The sequence below is a fragment of the Brienomyrus brachyistius genome, chromosome 6 (assembly GCF_023856365.1).
Source record: "Brienomyrus brachyistius isolate T26 chromosome 6, BBRACH_0.4, whole genome shotgun sequence".
Lineage (NCBI taxonomy): Eukaryota > Metazoa > Chordata > Actinopteri > Osteoglossiformes > Mormyridae > Brienomyrus > Brienomyrus brachyistius.
The window spans coordinates 15,398,013-15,422,305 of record NC_064538.1 but is presented as its reverse complement, the minus strand read 5'-3'; the positions used below and the strand labels follow the sequence as shown (position 1 = coordinate 15,422,305).

Here is a 24,293-nt window from a genome sequence, read left to right as displayed (position 1 = left end):
AAAATGAAGAGAGTTGGAATGGAGCTGGAATGCTTGTGGAAGCACTCCTCAAGTCGTTTTTTGGTGGAGCTGGTTTCCACGGTTATGTTTTCTGGAAATTCTCTGGCCTGCCATCACATTGGTTTATTATTGCATAAAGCCCAAGATCTCAGTGCCATTTGTACTGGGACTGCAAGCACTCCAGTTTATCTACCTGTGTGTGTTGCCTTGGTGTTGGCATCTTGGTTAGTCAGAAAAAAATGTCTTGTTTGAAACAGGTGTGCCCTTATGGGCAAAAAAGCCTTTGAGATGTAGAGTGTTTGATCTCCACCCTTTATCTTCCATTCTGCAGCCTGGTCCTGAAATCATCTTGTACTCCTTTAAATGAAATGTGTAAAACAATATGTAAGTGCACTGTATACAGTATGTGCCTTCGCTGTTGTACACACTGGCAACGTCCTGACGTTTCATCTTAGAGCATGAAAGGCTTACTGTTGGCAGCGGCGATGCGTGACCAGGGCAGGCAGTGTCTGTGTAGCTCGCTAAGGGCTGCATGATGCATCTGCCAGTTTACAGTCTAATATAATTTATGACCCCCCCCCATGGAGATGCCTCCAGAATGCCTCCTTTTCACTTTACCTTATTTGTCCTGTGGTGGGAGTTAATATGGATGCAAACGACTCTCCACCTGCGAGATCATTCAGTGGCACTGGCATGCAGGTGAGGTTCTGGAGAAAGTCCTCCTCCTGCTTCATCATCCCAGGCTCTATATATAGTTCACCTTTTAGTTGGTGTGTGGAGGTTGGTGCATTATTTAATGTGAGTAAATGGGAGGGCGCCGGAGACTCAGCCAGCAATACATGCAGCGTGACTCAGGCAATCTCCAAGTACATGAGGGAGCAATGCTGACACCAGAGGATCGAAAAACGTTCCACTCTGATCAACCTCTTTTTTTTTACCATGGTCCCCTATGGAGAGACAAAAGACAGAAATCTTTTACAATAAAAAAGATCTGATAGAGGGTGATTCATAAGACTGATTACAACCTCAGCTGGAAGGAACAGAGCAGGGCATGAGGGGCTGTGGAGCTTCTGGCGTCTTCTTGGTTTGGAGGTGCCAACATGGTTCAGGGTGGGATTACAGCCATGAAACAGCGTCACTGTGTCGCTTTTGATTGGAGGTTTCCCAGGTGGTGGGTTGGGCTCCAAGGTCCAGCACCACGTCTGCTCAGGTCACTGGACTCCTTTGTAAGCTTTGACTAAATTTGTCAGTGAATCATCGACTCGTGCAGCCGCTTTGACCGTCATGTCCTGAAGAGGGCAGGGTGTAGATGAGTGATGGCAATTGTGGAAAACATTTTCTGAAGGTCATAGTGTTTCAGGGCAGTCATACTGAATATGTAAACATAATGTGGACATGTAGTGAAACTACAGTGAGGGAAACCTTTTCTCTGGTGTCCCTAGACGTCTCTTTGGTATTTCCCATGGTGATAAGGTTAAAGATGTAGACAGGTTAGTGACCCAAGAATACTATTTAACAAAGTAATGCCATTAAATGACAATGATAGCTTGGTATCTGTTAATACTTAATTAAGTACTACTTGTTCTGTGTTAGTGCACATGTACTTGACCTAATTTCTTGCTGGCTTGTAGGGGATCAAATATTTATTTCCCTAGATAAATGACAAATTGGTTTGTTACTGTTACATAATGATTTTTTCTTGCTTGTTTTGTTAATAATTTTTTTTTTGCTGTTTAAATAAACATACCAGTGAAATCACAGACTTCTCATTTCTTTATTAATGGGTCAACTTAAGAATTCAGCAGGGGGTCAAATAATTTTTTCACTATGTTTACTCAATTTTCCTCTGTAATGCAGAAACATGCATTTAGGTGAATTTCTCTGACGTACCCAAATGGTGTGATCATGTGTGTGTGTTAGTCCCTGGTGATGGAATGCTGCCCTGCCCAGCATGCCATACGCACACAGCATGTGACGTGCGGTTATGGAAAGTGTATAGAGCTGATGGATGGAACTAGACATATAAAGCATGATTCAATGTGAGTTATACGCACACCAGTTCCTCCTTCCCAGGGCTTAAAATAGACTGATAAACATAATGTCTTCTGGGCTGCACACTGTCTGTACACTGCCTGGATTGGCTCACTCGCTAAACCCCAATTCCCTCGCAGTAATTTCTAATAGTGTTGGCACTCGATGCCAGTTTTCTTGCGGCCCACATTCCTGGTGGGACACAAATTTTGGGAGATCAGGCCTGAAGAGGTCATCGCTTTCAAGACTCGCTGAGAGGCCTGCACAAATATGGCTTGCCTGAGAACCCTCTGCTCCATTTATAGACCAATTTTTTTCTCTCTCTAACAAGAGACCTCTGGCCACCTGCTGACAGCTTTATCTGAGCTTTGAGGGAGCCTTCCTGTAGCTGCAGGGTCTCATTGACCTTTTTCCTTACAATCCATTACAATCGTATTTGAGAAGCCATCCAATGTGATGTAGCAGTTACACTGTTTTCCTAACCTGTAGCAGCTTCTTATTCGTTTGGATGCTTCTGTAGAACTTGGTGGCATATAGAAAGGTTTGGTTGTCCAAAATATTTCATACTATTTCCTGTATAATTTATTTCTGAATCGTAGCTCTTCTCTTTCTGGCCATGTTCTGCTTTTTGTTTAGTTTTTTTGTTTTTAGTTATTGCCAGTCACAGTAGGTCCTGCACATGAGACATGCTGAATGTGAAATTATTATGCATTCCATGCCGTTAGCATCTATTATCAAAATGGATATTGGTGAAATGCCATTATCACTTGGATCACAAACTGACTCACAGACTAACCAGCAGTAACAGAAAACTATCACTCAGTAACATTCTTCTTATGTAACTGGTAGTTCTTTTAAAAGCCACTCCAAGAAGTTCTAACACTGATTAATCATATAAAGGTTAGGGAAACCTCAAGGAACTTTTATTCATTAATTAATAAAACTCTGTGATCTGGTTTTGTACTGGAAAAAATATGTCTGAAGTGCATCTATTTTGGCACTGTTCTAGTCTTTTTTGCACTTAACGTTTGTGGTCTCCATTATGGTTCAGTTTCATGCATGATACAGCTCCCTTCAAGTTGTAAAACGCACTCGAGAATACAAAAGGCGTGGAACCAGCTGGTTGCATCAAGTCCGGCCGGTGTCTCATTTATTTGCAAGCTGTGCTATAAACGCAGCTGTCGTGAGGAGAGGCTGTAAAACGCCCTAGTTTGAATGAGCACCATTTGTTTTGCATGCCATTAAAGGAGAGTGCCAGCGGCGCTATGAATGCGCGCTACCTTTTTTTAAATTCACGACCAAGGAAATCAAAGGCACTTCAGACACACTTTCATCATCTGATGCAGATCTGCCATCTCCCCCACATTGCTAACCTCCCCTGCTCTGGTGGGGGGAAATGACATTTCACTGTTCCAGGTGTACCCTAATGTTTTTCAGAAGCAGATAGTGGAGAGATGGTGTCTCTCCTAGTCCTCTCCTGAGATCCATTTTTGTGGATAGATCTCACACAGAATTGCTAGGTTATATTCATATTTTTCATTCTGGTGTCCATACTTGTAATGCAGCAAACTTGTCATGCTCAGTGTTGTCCATTCACCCAGGTCGTCTGCTTCTAGCTCGTTCTGCATGCTGATCATCTGTGCATCTCGAAGGCCAAGCAGCCCACCACATAGTTCATTCTCCACCCTTCCGATATGTCACGGGGCACCTGCGCCGTAATTGGCCCTTAAAAGACCTTGTTACTCCTGGCCGTCTCTAGGCCAACGTGAGGTCACTCTTATGGAGACTTCTGGCATTTATAGAACGCATCTTTGCTGATCACTTTTACTTGCTCCTAGGAGTGGGGCTGCTGCTGCTTCAGATCTGGATGATTTGGCAACGTGAGCTGAGGAGGCAGAGGTGTTTATTTGTGCTCATCCTCTCGACTAACAACAGAGCGGCATCTCGTACCGCTTCTGACAGCAGGTATATCAGGGCTCTGATATACAGCTCACCAGCCACGCGTTTGATTTGCCTCAAACAGGATGGTAATATAGACAAATAGTTAAGTCTGACCAGAATAATGCCGGCTCTCACACTGGAGCCTGCGGATTAATGAGTTAACGAAGCTGATAATTAGCATGAACCTCAAAATAAACATCCGCCCACAAGCATGGCTTTTATTAGCGTCTGTCAGGGACAGGACTGGTGAGTGAATCATCAAACTCGATGTCTACACATATACACACAGGCACACAGAGTCCGCAGTGAGTCTTTCTCTTAGTATTTAACAGAGGGCTGAGGAACCATTGATACAGGCAAAAAACTGGAGACTGGAGGTCTGTATCCATGCAGTAATATTGAAATATATTTAAATGTGTGCTGGAGTCAGAGTCAGTCCCTGGGAGGATGGAACCAGACTGAGGTTCTCAGAAGGTCAGCTCTACCAATAGCATGTCGATTGTCCACACAACTGCTAGACATGGAAAAGTGAGGAATAGGGGGGGGCTTTGTCTGACTTGTTACTTAGCTGCTCTTCTTTGCTTTTAATGCTTCTGGGAAGAAGTTTTCTTGGCAGATACAGTATAGCGGCACATTGCTCTGTTTGTTATTTTAAAGAGAAATATACACATTAATGCTTTATGGTTCTGTGTGATTTATATTAAGGGTAGAATTTCATGTGCTGAAAGTCATCCACAAAGCAAAGATGAGTTTACAAAAGGCAGGGAGGTTAGTTAAGAATATAGGTGGGGAGAGACGGAAAGCCCCATTTCATATTGAAAGTGGACACTGTAAAAGGCGGTCTTTATCTAAATTCTAGGAGTATTAGAAGCAAAATTCATGATTTAGAGGCTTTAATTTCATCAGACACGACTTTATAGGAATAAATGAAACATGGATGAGCGACAATGATGGAGAAGAATATAATATGGATGGTTATACGTTGTTCTGTAGAGACAGGATAGGAAAGAAGGGAGGTCGTATTGCAATATATGTAAAAGAAAATTTGCAGGCAAGGGATCTCACTGATAAAAATAAAAGTACAGAAGCTGTATGGATAAAAGTAGATGCTAAAAACTCCATTCATCCATCCATCCATCCATCATCTACCGTTTTTCCGGGTTGGGTCGCGGGGGCAGCAGTCTAAGCACGGAAACCCAGACTTCCCTCTCCCCGGCCACTTTATCCAGCTCCTCCGGGGGAATCCCGAGGCGTTCCCAAGCAAGCTGAGAGACATAGTCCCTCCAACATGTCCTGGGTCTTCCCCGGGACCTCCTCCCAGTGGGACATGCCCAGAACACCTCACCAGGGAGGCGTCCAGGAGGCATCCTGACCAGATACCCGAGCCACATCATCTTGCTCCTCTCAATGCGGAGGAGCAGCGGCTCTACTCTGAGTCTCTCCCAGATGACTGAGCTCCTCGCCCTATCTCTAAGGGAGGGCCCAGCCGCCCTGTGGAAGAAACCCATTTTAGCCGCTTGTAGTCACGACCTCGTTCTTCCGGTCACTACCCATAGCTCATGACCATAGGTGAGGGTAGGCACATAGATCGACTGGTAAATGGAGAGCTTTGTATTTTGGCTCAGCTCCTTCTTCACCATCACAGACCGATGCAGCGCCTGCATCACTGCTGACGCCGCACCGATCCGCCTGTTGATCTCCTGCTCCATCCTTCTCTCACTCATGAACAAGACCCCAACATACTTAACCTCCTCCACTTGGGGAAGGACCCCCGACCCGACCCAGTGGGAGCACTCTACCCATTTCACATTTGTGACCAAATTTTGTATGCCTGACTACAACTCATGCCAGAATGGGAAAGATCTTTGAAGCAGAAGGTACAAAATGTTGTGAAAAATGTAAAGTTCGTAAAGGGTAAAAGAGTATGGAAGGTTGAAGTCGTAAGGGCAGTCGAGGCCACGCCTATGCCACTGTGATTTTCACTTATTGGCCATTTCTCTTGATGACCTGGTTGTTGGCACGGAACTCTGTCACCAAACAAGGGGTGCTTGTATTTGAAAGGTAGTTTTAGATATGGCTACCTATGTCTGCCATGAGCTTGTTTTGTCTGCCGTCATAATATTTCCTTTGCCATGATAGTGTTTTGTTTGCAATGACCTTGTTTTGTCTGCCAAAAGGAAAAAAAATACTTGTTTGTGTTCTTGACCCACACTGTACCAGATGACTGCTCTGATGTCACAGAGGCACTGCACAGGAGCTGCTTGTAGCTGTGAGTGGGCAGATGTACATGCTTTGCTGTGCCAGCACATCTGAAGGACAGCCGCAGGAGCATTTGGAAGAGGCGGACGTGCCTGCAGACTGAGCCGCATTGCATTAAACCTCAGAGTAAAGTCGCTATGATTTACTGCTGGCCCCACTTAATTCATTTTTCAATTTACTCTGGTGTATTTGGTTTCATTAGGAAATTTGTTCCAGATCATACATTAGTTAATCAGATTCTGCATGGTGAAATATTGTCTGCATTTTAATGGGCTGTGATTAAATTGCTACAGTAATACTTTGGTAAATTTCAGTTTAAAACATACTGTACTTTGCCACTGGGTGATATGGATGGATGGACTAATGCAGTAATACAGAAATTAACATAAAAGAGTATTTGACACTTACTGAGATTTTATGTAGTATTTCAAGCCCGAAAACCGAAGCACATGTTAAAGTTACATGTTACAGAAAGGGAAGTTTTATTTCACCATTATTTTATTTTTTTATGCTTTATAGAATTATGGCAGCTGGGGGAAAAAGACTGGACATAATTAGATTCGAGGTGGCATGATTTGATCTCTGACAGGTCACAGGATTGTCAACAACTATAATCTTCCAAATATAAACAACCCTCAGGCCTTTGCTCAGCCTTAACTGCTTTCAGAAGCTCCATTTTAAATTTTATCAGAACAGTCTTACGTCGCCTGAAATGGAGTCACTCCACCAGTGTACTGGAACGTTCCCATTTGTTCCCATAGGTTATGAGTGGGAAGGTGCTTATTATTCGTCCACTAAAATGTTGGTTGACAGAAGTCGTTTTGAAGGAGAATGCTTTCTGCAGGTCCCTGCCTGGTGTCAGTCGAATGAACCCAAACACACACTAGAGCCTGTCAGATTTCTCCACCTGTGGTTAGTCACCATCTCCTTCGTTGTCTCTCAGCTTTGTCCTGAAATATGTTCAGATTTCGAGAGGTGTAAAAAGGGAACTGCTCTGAACTAAATCCCCTTTTTCCTGGCCATCTTTCTTTGACAGTGAATAATCCGCTTCCTATGCAGTCTAAATAAAGGAAGGAATTTTACTCTTCTTTTTCCTCCCCACGTTGTAGCCGTTTGTCTTTAGAGCCACAGATAATGTATAAGGTCACCCCCTTCTCCCTGTTGTTTTTCTTTAAGCTGCGCATGTAATTCTCAGCGCGGAATGATTACATTATGCAAGCCGGAATGGCAAGCTTTAGAAAAGGTCAATCAGAACCGTAAATTTATGCCAGCACCTCTGTCTCCACTTTGCAGCACTTGTGATATAAGATGGCTGGAACCAAAATATTCTGAGAAATCATTTTCCGCGAGTGTGAGTTTGCTTTTGATCATTTCCCACATGACACTCACGCTTTCAGACTCGCAAGCAAGCAGGTCTCACGGAAAATCTATATTATTTCATTATAAACCTAAAATTAGCTACATCAGAAGCTGATTTGGGGTAGTTTGCAAACCCTACAGACTATTTGCAAGGTGGTAAAACTGTTACATACATGTAAATGCATGTGCAGACTACTCTGGAATTGAAAATCTCCCTCCAACCAGCCGATCAAAGTTGGCCACCCAGGGAAAAGATAGCGAGTCCGTCTACATAACGTAATTGTGTTTAATTGTGGTTTTAAAATATTTGAATGTGGTCAGCATGCAACATACTTGTTTATTTCATTATTACATGATGCTCTTACATATCCGGTAGTATTGAGTAGAGGAATGGCTTGTTTTTACCCTCCGCCAAAGAGGAATCTCTCCTTGTTTATCTCATTTTATTGTGTTCCCTTTGCACCACATGCTCTGCTGGGTCCAGCGGCTGTCTGGCCAGTAGGAGGGCTTGTCTCTGTCCGTACTGCACTTTCAAAGTAATCATTTCTTTTTATATTTGGAGCTTTAATGAGGTTCGTTAAAAACTTTACTGGAGACTACAATTTGAAAGACTTGGTAAATGCCTCAATGCTAAATGATTCCTATGGGGAAGATGCATGGTATTTTCGGATGACCCGGCTATTAATCTAAGCACCGATGCATGTGTTGTTCCTGAGGCTACAAAGCCAGGTCCAATGAGTGTTTAGCAGCTGAGGTTATGATAGTTGTGTACTTATAACTGCTAACATGATTAAACATGGTTCGTTTGCCATGGTTTTTTCCCTCTGTTGTTTTATTCCTGAACTTGCCGAGCCCCCAAAGTGAGACTGAGAACCTTAGGCGTCATTAGCAATGACGAAATGAGTAATGAACGATTTACTGTGGGGGGGGGAAAGCTCAGGGCCTGGTCGTCGAGGAAGTAAGCAGCAGGTGGGCAGCAGACAGGCAGCAGGCGGGCAGCTTACCGAGTAGCGGATGCTCTGTGGGCACTGTGGGTTCAAACACAGCCTTCCAGATGCGCGTGTCCAGATGCACATTTAATTTCTTCGGCTGCGTTTTTGTTGCTATGGTGTCTCCAGTGGAAACAACCAGAGATCAGAGTGGAGTTACCCTACTTAGAAGAGATTCTTCTAAATTTGGCTCCAGGGCCCCTGGAGTTTGGGTTGTCATGGGAGGATGTGGCTGTAGGTTCTGGACACGTCTGAGTCCTCCAGGCGATTCCTCCTCCTCTCTTCGCCTCACCTGCCCCAGCAACCCCCTGCCTGCTTAGCCACCTTTCCACAGCAGATGCTGATCTGTAAAGACGTCGACAGATGTCCAGATGTTATGCAACCACGTGGCTTCGCAGCCCCTGTGGCGTTTGCCGAGTGCTGCCTCTGCAGGGAGCAGGGGGTCAGCTGTTAGCTGCTAGTGGAGAACTACAGTGCGGGGATAAGTTGTGCTGCATATGTTTCATGCTTGGCTGACTGTGCTTATAAAGTCATGTGATAAGCGGAAAGGGTGCAGTGCCATTATCAGGGTGACTCCTCAGCCATGATTACTACTAATAGGGTGTCATTTATCAGTGTGCGTCTCTTGTAGCTTGTGGAAATAAAGACAAAGCAGTATATTTTGTCTGGCTGACACATATATTTAAAGAAATGCAGCCAGATCATGTACTTGGAGGAAACGCTGCACATATCATAATATACATTATAGGCAGGGTTGCCAGCTCTCACACATCTGATGTGACACTCACGCTTTCAAACTCTAATGCTCATGCAAAACATCTGATGGAAAATCAATATCATTCCACTATAAACCTAAAATTAGCTACATTAAAAAACGGGTAGTTTGCGAACCCTGCAAACTACACTGCTCAAAAAATTAAAGGAACACTTTGAAAACATATCAGATCTCAATGGGTTTGTCGCATATCATGCTGGATATCTATACTGATATCGAATGGGTAATGTGTCCCAGTGTTGCCCCCCTAACTGCACCTGTTGTTAATTTCATTAACGCCAAAGCAACTGAAACTGATTAACAACCCCCTGTTACTTAACTGACCAGATCAATATCCCAGAACTGACTGATTCAAAATTGTTCCTTTAATTTTTTTGAGCAGTGTATTTACAAGGTAATGAGACTGTTACATACATGTAAACCCGTGTGCTGACTTGTCTAAAATTGAAAATCTCACACCAGCTGATCAAAGTTGGAAACCCTGCCGTAGGGCACTGGCATGACAATAGTGGTGACGTGTGGTATTAGTGCGCAGTGTCTTTTTTGTGTCATATCAAAGACGTTTTCTGGACCTTTCATTGTGTGATTCTGTACTGTGAGAGTCTAGGTCTACACACTAAGAAGTTATACTGTGTTGTGAGGATACATGTTTGCACAGTTGGACGTCATTCTGTGATTCTGTGCTGCGACAGTACAGGTTTATGCATTAACAGATGAGGTGATTGTGCGCAGTGACCATAGGAGCTCATGTGCTAAGTCGTGCTGTACTGGGAATGTGCAGTGAGGGTAGTGTACCCCCCCCCCCTCCCCCCCACCCAAGCAGGTTTTTGTCAGGAAGACCACATTTTTATTAAAGAAACTCAAGTTTGCTGTTGAACATCCGAATGGCAGGTGGGTGTTTGTCAGGGTGTAACATGGAGATATTCTTTACAGCATTGCTCTTAAAATAAGCCAAGTGTGGTCATGCTGACAGATTATTTATGTCTGCTTTGTGCAGGAAAAACTCGGACATTGTTATTTTCGTGTCTTTTTTAAACCACAAGGAAAATGTCTTTGTCTCAGTGTGTGTTTATTGAAAGAGATATCTACTCCACAGCTTCCAAATTTACTGAATGGCATTTAAAAAATCTATATTCAAGAAAATATGCAGTACCTCAGTGTGGCCATTGCAGTTAATGCGTTTCAGAAATGAAGGGCTCATATCTCTATAAAGCATAGGCAGCTTAAATACCCACTGAATGGACTTTAAAATGTGCCAGTTAAAAGCTTGTCACTTTGGACTGAATGCACAGTGGGAATTGAACCTTATGGTCTTCCTGGCTTTTCTTGGCAATTTCCTTCTGGTCCGCAGGCACCTTAAATATAGCTTAATATTCTCCCGAGAATACATCGCACATGTGTGGATGAAAGCTTGTCTCTGAAGATAATTGTTCAGCTTGATTTAATTCAAATATCAATTTTAACAGAAATATTTATTTTTTATGCCTTGTAATATAGAACTGTCATTTCATTGTTAAACAGTACTAATTACGACTATGTTCACTGATGGGGCGGCATGATGGCTCAGTGGACGATGCTGTTACTTCACGCCTCACATCACGGCAATCTGATTGGTTATCTGTCAGAACCAATAATTTTTCATTCTGACACAAAGGATTAACCCGCTTTTCCAAGGTGTTCCCCTGCTTTATAACCTGGACTGTCTGAGATAAGCTCTGTGACACTCTCTACCGGATAAGTGTTTGGAAGGTCGATGGATGTAAACCCATTCTCCAAAAGGATGAGCTACTCTCAGAGTTCTGACTAACCAATAAAATATCTTTATCTGAACTCCGAACCTTGGTCTTGGTGCCACTCCACAAGGGAGGGTGGGGCAGGAGGCATGGTGCACCGCAATTATTCCAGGGGGTTAGGAAGAAGTAGATGGTGAGATTTAGGACTTGCTCTGTGCAGGCTTAAATAACACTTGGCTTCTACTGATGATGGTGTCAGTATCAAGTTGATGTTCCAAACCAAATTCAATTCTGAAATCCTCTGCTTGCGCAGTAATTGATATTATTTTTTTTTCCATGAACTGTGATTAATCACTGTTTTCTTTATTGGTATTATTTTTCCATGTACTGTGATTAATCACTGTTTTCTAAATGAATAATCAGTAATAACTGTCCCTGTAATAAATAAATCCATTATTTATTTATGTAATAAGTATTTTTTTATTCTAAGGGCAGCAAAAATAAGTACGAACTTTTTTGTCCATGTCATGAGATGCGAGATGAAGGGCTTGAAGGCAGGCGTTCGGCAACAGAAAGGGGTTTATTAAACTAAACAGGAGCAGAGAAACAAGCGAGAACACGAGGGGTCAAAGCGAGAAGGTTGCTACGGGGAATGACATGAGCAGACTGGAGGAGCGACAGCAATGACCGGACTGGGGATGACGAGACAAACAGGTACTTAAATACAGAGACTAATGAGGAGCAACAAGCTGCAGGCGTGGATCCTCAGGGCCACGTTAGGAAGGAGACAGTGTCACGATCCGCGAAAACGGGTGAGGCGAACGAGCAGGTAAGGAGGCAGGCAAAAGTCGGGCAAACAGGGATTTATTGGGGACACGGGAAGCAGGAAACATCTCACACAGACTAACATCAATGACAGACGAGGAACTGAGGTAAGACACAGACTGAAATAGACAGGACTGATCAAAATAACTAGACACAGCTGGGTATGATCAGGGAAGCACACGTGGATAATCAGGGGGGCGTGGCACACAGGAGGATCGTACGAGCTGGGCGTGACAGACAGGGTATTTAAATACTGGCAAATGCTGAAATATGTGACGTTTCTAATAATCAGACAGTTACAGGGATCACAGAGCTAAATGCTATTGGGTCTGAAAATGGGGCCTAACTGCATCTTTTTTTTTGGAGAAAACATCAGCAAATGTGTTTTAATATATTCCATTCCGGAGCCTATCCCAGTAGGATAAGCGGTTTGGAAAATGGAAGGATGGATGGATATTCCATTCCTGTGCACGCTGTAAGTAGTGCAGTTAGAAATGCAAAATGAGTGGTCCAGGAGTGACCTGCAAGTGAAAGCAAAAGATACTGTATTTTAATCCAGGAAGTAAATGCTGTTTACTATTGATTCACACGCAGAGAAGAACATTGAGTTCTATCTTAGCAGTGTTGTTTTACTGGTAAGTGCAGTGAGTTTTATTTTTGTGTATCTCTTGCGCGTTTATTTCTGTTGGTTTCGTTATTCAAAGAGCATGCTCTGCAGTGCTTTGACGAAAAGATGTGTCTGTCTTTTTAATAATCTGCTCTAGCAGATGATTGCGTGGCTAATCTTTGTATTCTGCAGAATGGAACCATCTGAATGGTTCCCATACATTAAAAGTATTTGTGTAGGTATGCCTTGTATTGTTGTAGATTATTATGATATTACGATTATAAGTCTGTTCAGCGTGGATTCATGTGAAAAAATGGAGCAGTTTTTTGATGATTTTATCTCTATAAGTACGACTAAAATTGAATTGCCCAGCATATGCTCTGTCTGACCCACACTGTGTGCCGGGCTGCTGCTTCACAGAATTGCCGGACTGACCTTTGGAAATGAAATTGGCCACTGAACACAGAATTCTCACCAGTCTGGGCAGGTTTCTTAAGCGACTTTGCAGGGAAAAAACTACTCGCGTATTATGCCTGACAATAAGGCACTCGCTTCAGTCCGCTTGGTCATTGTGCTATAGCTGTCGTAGTCATCAGAGCTACTTTCCAGCTGTTTTTTTGCCAAATCCCTTATCCACCATGTCCTCAGCGGTGGCTCTGGGCAGCTTTACAGCAGCTGTTTTTCTGGGCTGTTTCTGGGAATCGACGTCTTTTGTGTGAGGCGTGATTGACTTCCATAAACCAATGTCATAAAACGCATGCTGACAGTGGCAGCCAAAGGCTTTCTGGTCTTTATATTGTTAATGGGTAAGAGCCCCCCAGACTCAAAAGACCCAGTTTATGCTGCATCACCCAGAATATCTACCTCAGTTATCCTTTCATTCCTATCCAATTCATTGTTTTTTCAAACACATATGGTTTACTGTATCCAATGATTACATGATTCTGTAATGTTTTGTCTTATATGTTTAATTAAATATCCTTTATCTGTTATAAGGGCTTCCTGTTGTAACAGTGTGGGAACATAAAGTTTTTCACAAACATTCTCACATCACTGGAAAAGTGCTACTGTATGTTTGCTTGGACCTGGGGCAAAACACCAGACTGAGACAGAATGCATGGAGAAATTGCTATTTTATTACTGCTACTAGCCAATCCAAATATGTTCATGCCAAGTAATGGGGAGAATGTGCACAGGGAATGAAGAAGACAAGGTTGTTATTTACATTGCGGTGACATTCAGCATGAAGGGAAAATCAAGGCAGGGTTGAATTAAGGCAAAATTAATTTTGAACTAACAGCAAAACTGGCGGGCGGGGGGGGGGGGGGGGGACACAAAAAACCCAAAACACACAAAAAACAATGTATCAAGAACTGGAAATGCCTATTGCCAGTTAAATTATAATGTCAGGCCGATATCACCAATCCACACTATGATATTTTTAACCACTGGGTTTTTTAAGATCCAATTTCCTGTACAGCATTTTTCTGTATCTTTTTGAAAGGCACTACAGTGAAAATTTGACCTTGGAAATTGGAAAGAAATGCCTTGAATCTTTTGACTGCGCAATGTCTGAAAATCTTTCAAAAAAATGTAAGACTGTTAAGAACATAAGTGTGATTTCCAGTCCAGAATGTTTCACAGACCCAGTGATGATGATGAAGCCAGTGATTCGAAAGATGATCCATGGATTTTTATTGTTTGTACATGAATTAGCAACTTAAAAAAGTGTGAAAAGAGACCTGAAGGGGTGTTTGTGTGAAGGGGTGTGACTGGTATGGGAGGGTCCTCGGGACAAATCGTTATGCACAGACCCAGCAGAGCTCTTACACAGCATTTCTGCTCTCTTCCCCTCCTCAAATTCAATTCAAGATAAATTTGATGCTGCCTTATTGAAAAAAGAGATTCATCAGTGGCGAGGAAGGATGTTGAAAGGGTCAACGTCTTGCCCCACCTACGAGCGGATGAACCGTCGGCCTGATGGAGAAGCAGGGCGCGCGCGCGCGGTGGAAATGAAATGTCCGAGAGGAGAAAGAGGAGCAGCCATGCAGGCGGGAGGTCTGCAAGGGAGTGAAAACCTTTAGCTGTCAGACTCTGAACAAAAGCTTCCAGCTGTGCGATGAAAGGACTGGCCTATGGAGCACATGGTGCCCAGCGTGTGCCCTTCCTGTGTACCGTTAGCATGTCTGCGGTGGTCAGCCAGGTGACCTTGATGCCTTGGTGGTTATCTCTTCCTCCTCTGTGAAACTACGGAGTGTTGTTTCCACTCCTCTAATGTCTGCTGGTCGTTTTTCCCATTCATTTTTAGTATAGTTACCTTAAACTGCTGCATACCTTTAAGTACCCCTTAACTGGTTCCTGGTTAAGCACTCTATTGAGAAAGGCATTATATCAAGGAAACTGAATTTAATTAAAAGCCCTTAGATGCAGCTGTCAAGTGATGAAAAAATTTCAGATATCAGTATAAGTGAATGGTTCTCCTGATCATTAATACTTATAAATGGGTTGTTCTTGACAAGGTCGTTTGGTTGTTTGAATGACTTTCACTGGTTCTGCCACATAATTCCAGAGGTTTTTATGGCAGTAAGTGATGTTTTAACTGAGCTTGAGGGGAATAAAGGGGAGGATATGCCCATTAAACTCCCTCACTTGCTGTCCACTTGGTGTCATCGTGCATCGGCGAGGATCCTTTGGAGTCCCTCAGAAGTACGGTTTGCTGCAGTTTTTCCCCCCAGATTCGACCGCAGCCCACTCGCCTTCTCATCGCTCACTCCTTCCACCTGGTGAAACCGTGCCCTGTACTGTACCCGAACGCAGGCAGGCTGAGCGCTCGCTGTAGGTGCCATGCTGAAACACAAGCTCATGCAGCTGTGCCCTTCAGTGCCCCCTGCTTTCCAGCAATGTGCGCGGGGTTGTGGTCAGGGTGACGGATACAGCTGCGCCTGCCCCAGCAGACCTGCGGGATCTGACCACTCATCCCCTTGCTTTATGTAGGCCGTTTCTCCTGTGTTAATCTACACTTCATAAGTCCCTGTGGTTTTGGGATAGATTTAGGAGACCTGCCATCAAAATGGACACTATGACCTCAATTTCACACAGATGTGAGAGAGAGAGAGAATAAGAGGGAGGTTGAAGGAAGCTGCTGTATAATTTAGGGATGTGAGTGTATGGTTCTGGCATCCTGTCCATAATGTAACCCAACCGTGTGACCGGTCCTGCCTGGTCAAAGCTCCAAGCTCTTCATTACCCCGGACCAGGATAATTGGGTAGAATATGGATGCATGGATCGATTGATGAATGTGCGGTTATAATTGGATATTCCAGGTCCTTCACAGATTAATTATGGCTCAGGACACGTCTGTCTGAATTTTTGCCATAACACAGTTGATTTTTAACTCACTGCTAACCCACATTCTCATTTCTTTACAAATGTCCCTGGAATACACTCTTTGTTTGACATACGTAATGTTGTCAGAAGATACAGCTACCGTTTGACCACAGCTGTGTGTGCTGCTTAGTTTGCCGCCTCCTCCTCCATTGTGGCTGAAGCAACACGCTGACGTGCAGCACTTGGCAAGCACCGGGGATTATGGGTAAAGCGCTCGCAAAGCTGATGGAAATAGATGGGCTGGAGAAAAATCAACATGACTGACATTCATGCGATATCCTCTGCTTCAGTGTTCCAGAAATATGTCCTCACACGGGTGTTCACAGTAGAGAACACGAGTAACTTACCACCATTTAGTATAAATACAGCGTCGTCTATAACCAGTATATGTATAACTGAGGCTGATCTGGTATAAAGCCTAGCTAAGATCAAAATAAATAAATCACTAGGACCTTTAAAAGAAATCAGGGATATTATTAGCCAACCTTTAACTTTACCATTCCAGAAATTGTTATTTGCTGGTGTGGTACCTTCTGATTGGAAGCATGCAAATATAACGCTCATATTCAAAAAAGGGGATCAAATTAATCCAGCAAACTATAGGCCAATCAGTTTAATTTGCATAATTGGATAAATAATGGGAAGTATAATCCAAGGGAAAATGGTAGATTACCTGGATTCAAATAACATTCTGAGGGATAGCCAACATGGATTTAGGAGAGGTAGATCCTGTTTAACTAATTTACTTGAGTTGTTTGAGGAAGCTACAAGAGATATTGATCACAAAAAGGCCTACAATGTGATCTACTTAGACTTCCAGAAGGCCTTTGATGTTGTCCCCCACAAACGGCTCTTGCTTAAATTCAAAGCTGCAGGGATTTTAGGAACTGTAGTAGCTTGGATCGAAAACTGGTTAACAGACAGGAAGCAGCGACTAGTTAATAGAGGCACAATGTCACAGTGTCCCTGCGTTCATAGTGGAGTACTACAGGGTTCAATTTTAGGACCACTATTGTTCCTAATTTACATTAATGATATTGACAGTAATTTGCAGACGACACCAAGGTGGGTGGTGTAGCAGATACTGATATAGCAGCACAGAGGCTACAACGGGATCTTAGCGACTGGGCTGATACCTGGCAGATGAAATTTAACATAGATAAATATAAGGTAATCCATGCAGGGAGCAGAAATATAAAGTACAGCTTTTTTATGGGTTTCACTGAAATAAAGGTAGCTGATTATGAGAAAGACCTCGGTGTGTATGTTGATGCTTCCATGTCCCACTCTCCCCAGTGTGGGGAAGCAATTAAAAAGACCAATAGGATGTTGGGTTACATCTATTGGTGTGTGGAGTTTAAGTCAAGGGAAGTGATGCTACGATTATATTGTTCCTTGGTAAGACCCCACCTAGAATATTGTGTGCAGGTTCGGTCATCATACCTTAAAAAGGACATTGCTGCTTTGGAAAGGGTGCAACGTAGGGCTACAAGAATGATTCCTGGTCTTAAAGGAATGTCTTATAAGGAGAGGTTAACTGAGCTGAATCTGTTTAACCTTGAGCAAAGGAGACTAAGGGGGGACATGATCCAGGTATATAAGATTCTAACAAGTCTGGATGCTGTTCAGCCAAATGGCTATTTCAGTTTAAACTCATGGCCATAAGTGGAAATTAGCAGGGGATCATTATAAAATGAATCTGAGGAAGAACTTCTTTACACGGCATGTAGTTAGAGTATGGAATAGTCTTCCTGCTAGTGTAGCGCAAGCTAAAACCCTGGGTTCCTTTAAATCAGAGCTAGATAAGATTTTAACAACTCTGAGCTATTTGATGAACGAGTTTGATGGGCTGAATGACCTCTTGTTTGTAAATTTCTTTTGTTCTTATGTCTTGTGTGCCATTTGTGTCTGCGTTCTCCTCAGACGGGAAGGTGTACGCGCTGGGGGGCATGGGTGTGGACACGACCCCCCAGGCGCTGGTGCGAGTCTACGAGCCAGCCAAAGACCAGTGGCAGCTGTTGTCCTCCATGCCGACTCCTCGTTATGGCACCGCCTCCTTCCTGCGCGGGAACAAGATTTACATGCTAGGTGCGTCTGCTCCTCCTCCTCCTCCTCCTCCTCTGGCTCTCCTGTTTGTTCCCCAGGTCGTCCTTGCTGCTTCTCAGTCTCCTCAGCTGACACGTTGCGCGCTCCTTACTTGCGGCTGAGGAACGGGGGTGTGAGTTTTTACACAGAGAGCTCAGAGGAAGAAAGGATTACCCTGAATATTTACGACAGTGAGACCGTTACTTATGTGTTTGATGATAATCATTATTGGCATGCTCTCTTTTTGAGGCTGCCAGTCTGTCACTCCGAAGAAAATATTCAGGACTGACGGCTAGTGAATATTCATTAGCGTAACAAGAATGAGGGAGAGAGAGAAACAGAGAGAGAGAGAGAGAGAGAGTGGAGAACAAGTGATGCTCAGCTCTGCTCAGCCCTAATAATAACAACCGGAAGAGCAGCAATAGTAAGCAAGGATAAGAAGAGCAGGAGTATGAGTGTTGCGCCCCGCATTCGTGACGGCCTGTGCCATCGCATGCGTCTCTCTTCCTGTTTCTGAGCACACCGCTGGCTAACAGCACATCCTTTCATAGTCTAAACCTTTCACGGCGTTCCTTTCTGAATGCATTCAGAATACCGCATATGGCCGTCGTCATGATGGCCGAGTCAGTGCGGAAATTCACCGTGTAATTTAACCTGGCCTGGGCCCATGGTGGTTGACTGCTCAGCTTCCGGTTGCACGCATTATGGCACCACCGCCCGCCGAAGGCCTGTATGATGCTGAGCTTTGGACCGTGTCCCCGCACATGCCTCTCGGTCCAGTGACAGGCGTATCAGGTGGCGTCACAGCGGCTGTCCAGTGATGTGCCGACACCTCGGACACAATCCTTCCGTGCACGTGATTGCCCATCAACTTGGTGGCAGCAGAGGATGCCGATCAGAACCGAGGTTTCAGCCGGCGTGAGTCAGGAAGGGCAGTGCGCTCCGGTGCTAAATGATTCATTTCATGTGTTTCTTACTGTGTTAAGCTTGCAGCTTTTTAAAAGCGAACTCACATCAGAGTGCTGTATCCTGGACCCAGATACTCATAATGTGCAGCGATTCATTTAGCCTCCCCTGTCATCAAAAACATCCATTATGTGAACATGAATCATGAAGATTTTTTTTTAAAATCTCTTACGAACTTTTTATTATTTTTTATTATGGATTGAAACCTCCACAACCTGACATCCTTATGCCCAAACTGCATGGCGTTTTCCACAGCCCGATGTGAACTGGAAGGGCACATGACAGATAAATGCGTGAGCCACGTCCCTTTGCATATCTCTGCTTTATCTATTTGCCGCCATATGTCGATGGTCTTGATCGTCATCCTGTTTTTATTGTCAGACAAACAAGCTTCATTCCTGGCCAGGCGGCAATAGTGGACTTGCATCATTAGACCCCAGACTGGATGGAGCCATAGTTTCTCGGGTCTGTGGCCGAATTGCACCAGGCGGTCCGGTGACAGATGTGTTGCCCGATAATCACTTTATTTATGGAAATGCGCTCGGATGCAGCTTGAGGTGATCTGACTGGCAGGAGCCGACGCGTCGCCGTGGAGATGGCGCCCTGGATGCTCTCTGCTACCCCCACCCTGCACAGCCCCCTCTCAGCCCCAGCACAGATCACAAGCCTCAGAACAAGGCATGTGTGAGCTTCTCATTAATGAACAGAATGCTGTTTTTTTTTTTGGGAAGGGGGTGTGTGTTCGTGTTTGTGGGGGGGGGGATTCTACTGTTAGCCTAATGATTTCTGCAGACGCTTTGATCTTCCTTCGCATTGAAGCTTCCTGCGTGGTGGCAGCACAGGCGATGCCAGCGATGCTTTAATCAAGCGAGACGTTCCCCTTACTGGGGGCCCGTTCTGTGTCCCAGCACTGCGGGTTCTGAGCTTTGGGTTCCTCTCGCCAGCAGAACCAGTTGTCCCGGCCAGTTTTTCATGTCTCATTGGCACGGTTCTGTTTTACTTTATGCTTTTGTTATCCAAAAGTCCATTTTTCACGGCGGCCATCATTGGTGTAAGGCCCCTGTTCTCTGCCGTGAGAGCTCGTCTCCTCCGTAAGCAGAGGCTGGGTGCTCTTGCTTTTCCCTCTGCCTTCTCTCTCAGTGGAAAACAAACTACCAGAATTGGCAATGGATCAGTGGCGGAGTGAGCCCTGGCCCGCCCCCTGCAGCCTTTCTGCCTTTGGCAGCGATGAGAGGGAATTTCAACACATGCAGAATTTGTGACATTTTGCACAGTGCCGCATTCGGCCCTGCCCTCACCGTTGACAGGTTCTCTGCGCCCCCTAGATGGGAGTCTTGGCAGTGCAGTGATGTGTACATCCTTTGAGCGCACTGAGGAGGTGGCCCAGTTCCGTCCACCCTTGGTTTGCTCATACTCCATGGCAGGCATTTCTGAGTGACAGCGGGCCCCCGAATTTGGGGGCTGTACTCAACACACACCCCTGTCTGCCTGACCTAATTTACTCAGCTTGCATGCTGATTGGGACCATGGTGACAGGAGGCTCTAGAATGGGGGACACGGATCGGCGTGGAAAACCTGTCAGTGTCAGGCGAACAACTCGCCCCCCCCACCCCATGTGCGGGGCTGTACCGCTGTAGCCAGTGCACGTGTCTGGTGCTGCTTCGAGGGGGCTGGGGGGGGGGGGGTGCAGGACTGACTACCAAAGAGAGCAACGTAGCAACCCCATGGAGAGAGAACAAGGAGATGGTCTCCTCACTCCTGCATCTGCGCTGCGAGAGGCTTGTCTAAAAATACACCCTGCGATCACGCCACCCCGCACGCATGAGTGAACGTGACACACCGCCTTACTCTGGATCCCACGCCGTCGTCCTTCTCAGGCTGCCTCGGGGCCGCTGCCCTCTCCGTCAGATTTTAGCACCCCCACCCCCCGGTGCCCTTTGACCCCATGTGCCGTTCTTCGCAGGTGGGCGGCAGGGCAAGCTGCCGGTGACAGCCTTCGAGGCCTTCGACCTGGAGATGAGAAGCTGGACACGCTTCCCCTGCATCCCCAGCCGGCGGGCGTTCGCAGGCTGCGCCACCACCGGCCGCAGCTTCTTCAGCCTGGGGGGCCTGCAGCAGCCCGGGCCGCACAACTTCTACTCGCGGCCGCACTTCGTCAGCACCATGGAGGAGTACGACTCCGAGATGGGTGGGTCCCGCCGTCGACGTCTGGGTGACATGGCCACGGTCACCTCTCTCTCAGGAGGAGCCCTGAGTCGGTAAGACCAGTGCTGCCTGTGTGCTACAGAGCTAGACGACAGAAGGTCGAGAAGAAGGAATCGAAAGGTCTATGAATGACAAAAACAAAAGAAGCAGTAGGGACATTGCGTGGTTGAGCAGCTCAGGTCGTGGGGGCTATGGGAAATGCATGAGATTCTGAGAAATCCCCACCCCCACCCCCCAGCCGCATGGAAGAGTTTTAAAGGGGAAAGAGACTGGTGAATCCATGTGAGCGTGAATAGCACAATAGGGCTCATGTCAGCCATTTACGTTATGCACATAAGGGACACGAGTAATTAAAATGCCATTCAGAGTTTATTTCCTGTTTGTTTCTAATTGACCCACTGAGACAAAATGCTCACTGGTTTCAACTGAACAAAAACACACAGCTGTGAGTAAAGAATTAAGATTGCAGGCTGGCGCACTGAATCATCATTAGAGACTGCAGTGAATCTGGTCATTTGTGGTATCTCTATATTTTCAACCCATTTTCAGTCACACGCCTGGGGGTTAATTAGAATGTCACCAGCCATGTAATGTGCCTGTGTGGAATCGGGCTCTGAATATGGCCACCCTGGGTTGGGGTACCGTTTGATCGGGATCCCTGACTCTGCTCTGTCACACATGTCTGAGTCTATAATGACGTCACATTGTTCAGTTTATTATGCCCATAGGAGTTACCATCCCACTATTTTTGCTTTTCCAGTTTCTTTTCAGTTCCCTGGTCACCAGCTTCTCTCTCCCCCCCCCCCCCCCCCCCCCCCACGCCTGCCTCTGCACCACATGTCCATCCAATTAATGATGAGAGTCAGGGAACTGTACCATTGTCTTGATTACCCAGCAGGCAGATGGAGACCAGGTCCTCGGCGATGGAGGCCCCGGCACTGTATTCCGTGTATGACAGGAGAATGAAAAGCTCCGTGTTGTTTAATTATGCATTGGGTGCAGGTGTGCCATCAATGTGCCGTTCATTTTGTGGATGTGACTCGTATAATTGTGACGGTGGGACAGAGTGTGAGGTGGGCTGATGATTGATCTGTGTGTTTCAAAAGCTAAAGTGGCAACGAGACAAGTGGCTGCTCATTTAAAGGACACGGTGGACAAGGATGGCAGCATCCTCGGTCAATGAGATGACATTAAAAGCGGGGGCTGAATCATTATCAGATGGAACTGTCACTGGATCGTGGCTCCAGTGCCACCTGACCACTCATCTGTAAACGAGGTGCGCGGGTCTGGTGCTCCTGCAATGTTCAGGAACCAGCTGGGTAGATTTTTACAAACCGCAGATCAAAGACGGGTCAATAGCTACTTCAGGGGTTTAGCCCCGGGTCATGAATGGGTTCTGACTAATCACAGAAATTCCAGGGGTGTTTTTGGGTGGGTTCTGGGGTGTATGTTTATAGCCGCTGAAAGAAATAATAGACCACTCTATATTTTAAATCAAATCTGCATTTTAAAATCCTGCTTTATTCCTGGTTCCACTGTCAGAAAACTACGCTGCGACACAAAAATAAGGTGAAGCAGGAGACACTGGGAGTGGCCAGAAACCAGCCAGATAAAGGGCAGAAGCGACATTCTAATGCCAGAGATGACCGTCAACTTATCTGGCAGTTTCTCATAAATTGAAGGATGAAATCAAGTGACCTTCAAAAGGAATGGGAAACATTAAGTGCAGGTCTGAGATGCACTGCTAGGGTATCAGGCTCTTAGAAGCAGGACTGAAGTCCTACAAAGCAAGGAAGAAGCCCTTCATTAGAAAGAGGGAAGAATCTGGCTGCTGTTTGCAAAAAAATTGTTCACAGACGCATAACCATAAATTGAGAAATGAGTGAAAATAAAATTGTGCTGTGGTCTATTAGTTTTTTCTGCATCTGTGTGTATCCCATTGTTACCTTAAACCAGTGGTTCTCAAAGTCGGTCCTCGGGCCCCACTGCCTTGCTTGTTTTCCTGCTATCCCTGCCCCACACACAAGTCCCAGCTGTCTTTCAGCTTCTGATTGACTGAACACACCTGATCCAGGTAATCGGCAGTGTGTGGGGCAGGGATAGCTGGGAAACAAGCAGGGCAGTGGGGCCTGAGGACTGAGACCACTGCCTTAAAGAGACATAGTTGTATGCAGGATCCATGATTTTCAAATACATCAGTCATCGAGGGAAGGAAGGCAGGCTCCAGCCTTTCATGTTCCACCACTGTACTTTTAATTATTCATCCTTTGAAGTCGGGATTAACAGAGTATCACTTGTACTTTACCCCTTTTGTATTTTCATATTCCCTCCATATTAAGAATGCTATAATGTCACCTTGTAAGAATGCTGGATTTTTTATTTTATTTTTTTTATATCTCCCCTGAGTTTGGTAATTTCTAAAACATTAAATCTCATTAAATGGGGAGTTTTTCTTCCCTACTCATTTGTTTGGCTGAGACATTATAGTCACATTTGACACATTTGAAGGCAAGGTTTCCCCATAATCCATCACTTCTGCTTATCGGAATAGCCTCAATGGGGCCTCAATGGGCCTGTGCTGTTCCTTCCAGGTTTGGGTTCTGGTGGTGGGGGAGACTGAGACTGATGTTTGAAGTACGTCCCCAGGATCTACAGAGACGCAGCGGTGCTCGCTAGCTTGCCATTAAAGCCGCTGTTTTTAATATCACGGCCTCAATAGAGAAGCCTTAGACCATGTCTGATCTTTTTTTAATAAGCACACGCTTATTCCTTTTGTCTGTAACAGATGGTGCTAACAGTGAGACGGGGGTCGGTATTTGTGAAGGACAGCGGTAGGCGGAGGGCCCTGTTAGAACATGACCGTTTCAAAGAGCATTTGCATGTAACTTCCTGTAATGGAAACTTTTTGACTACGGTTAGGGAGTTAATGGAACTTATGGTATCCTGCTTTGTGGAGACATGGCGGGAATCCCATTAGTAGCTCATCTGTGGCTTGGAAACCTGACAGAATGTGGCGGTGTGTAATTACGAGGCGCTGATTTGCAGGGTGTGTCCTCAATTACAGATTAGGCTTCGCCTGATAATTCCCCGCGTCCTGCTCTGGAACACTGGCTGTGGCGCCCCCCCCCCC

The 24,293-nt window shown here is 45.2% G+C and overlaps 1 protein-coding gene across 4 annotated transcripts in view; it reads left to right on the top strand.

The window, feature by feature from the left end:
• The window catches only part of LOC125744986 (kelch domain-containing protein 8B-like), a 68,865-nt gene that overhangs the window by 23,133 nt on the left and 21,439 nt on the right, over positions 1 to 24,293 (top strand). For 2 of the 4 annotated variants that reach the window (XM_049017349.1, XM_049017350.1), the window contains 2 exons: positions 17,831 to 17,995; positions 20,922 to 21,146. In XM_049017349.1, the coding sequence (XP_048873306.1) occupies positions 17,831 to 17,995; positions 20,922 to 21,146 (390 nt within the window). Of the gene's footprint in view, positions 1 to 17,830; positions 17,996 to 20,921; positions 21,217 to 24,293 lie in introns of all 4 variants that reach the window. The other 2 variants (XM_049017351.1, XM_049017352.1) reach the window with 2 other exon arrangements.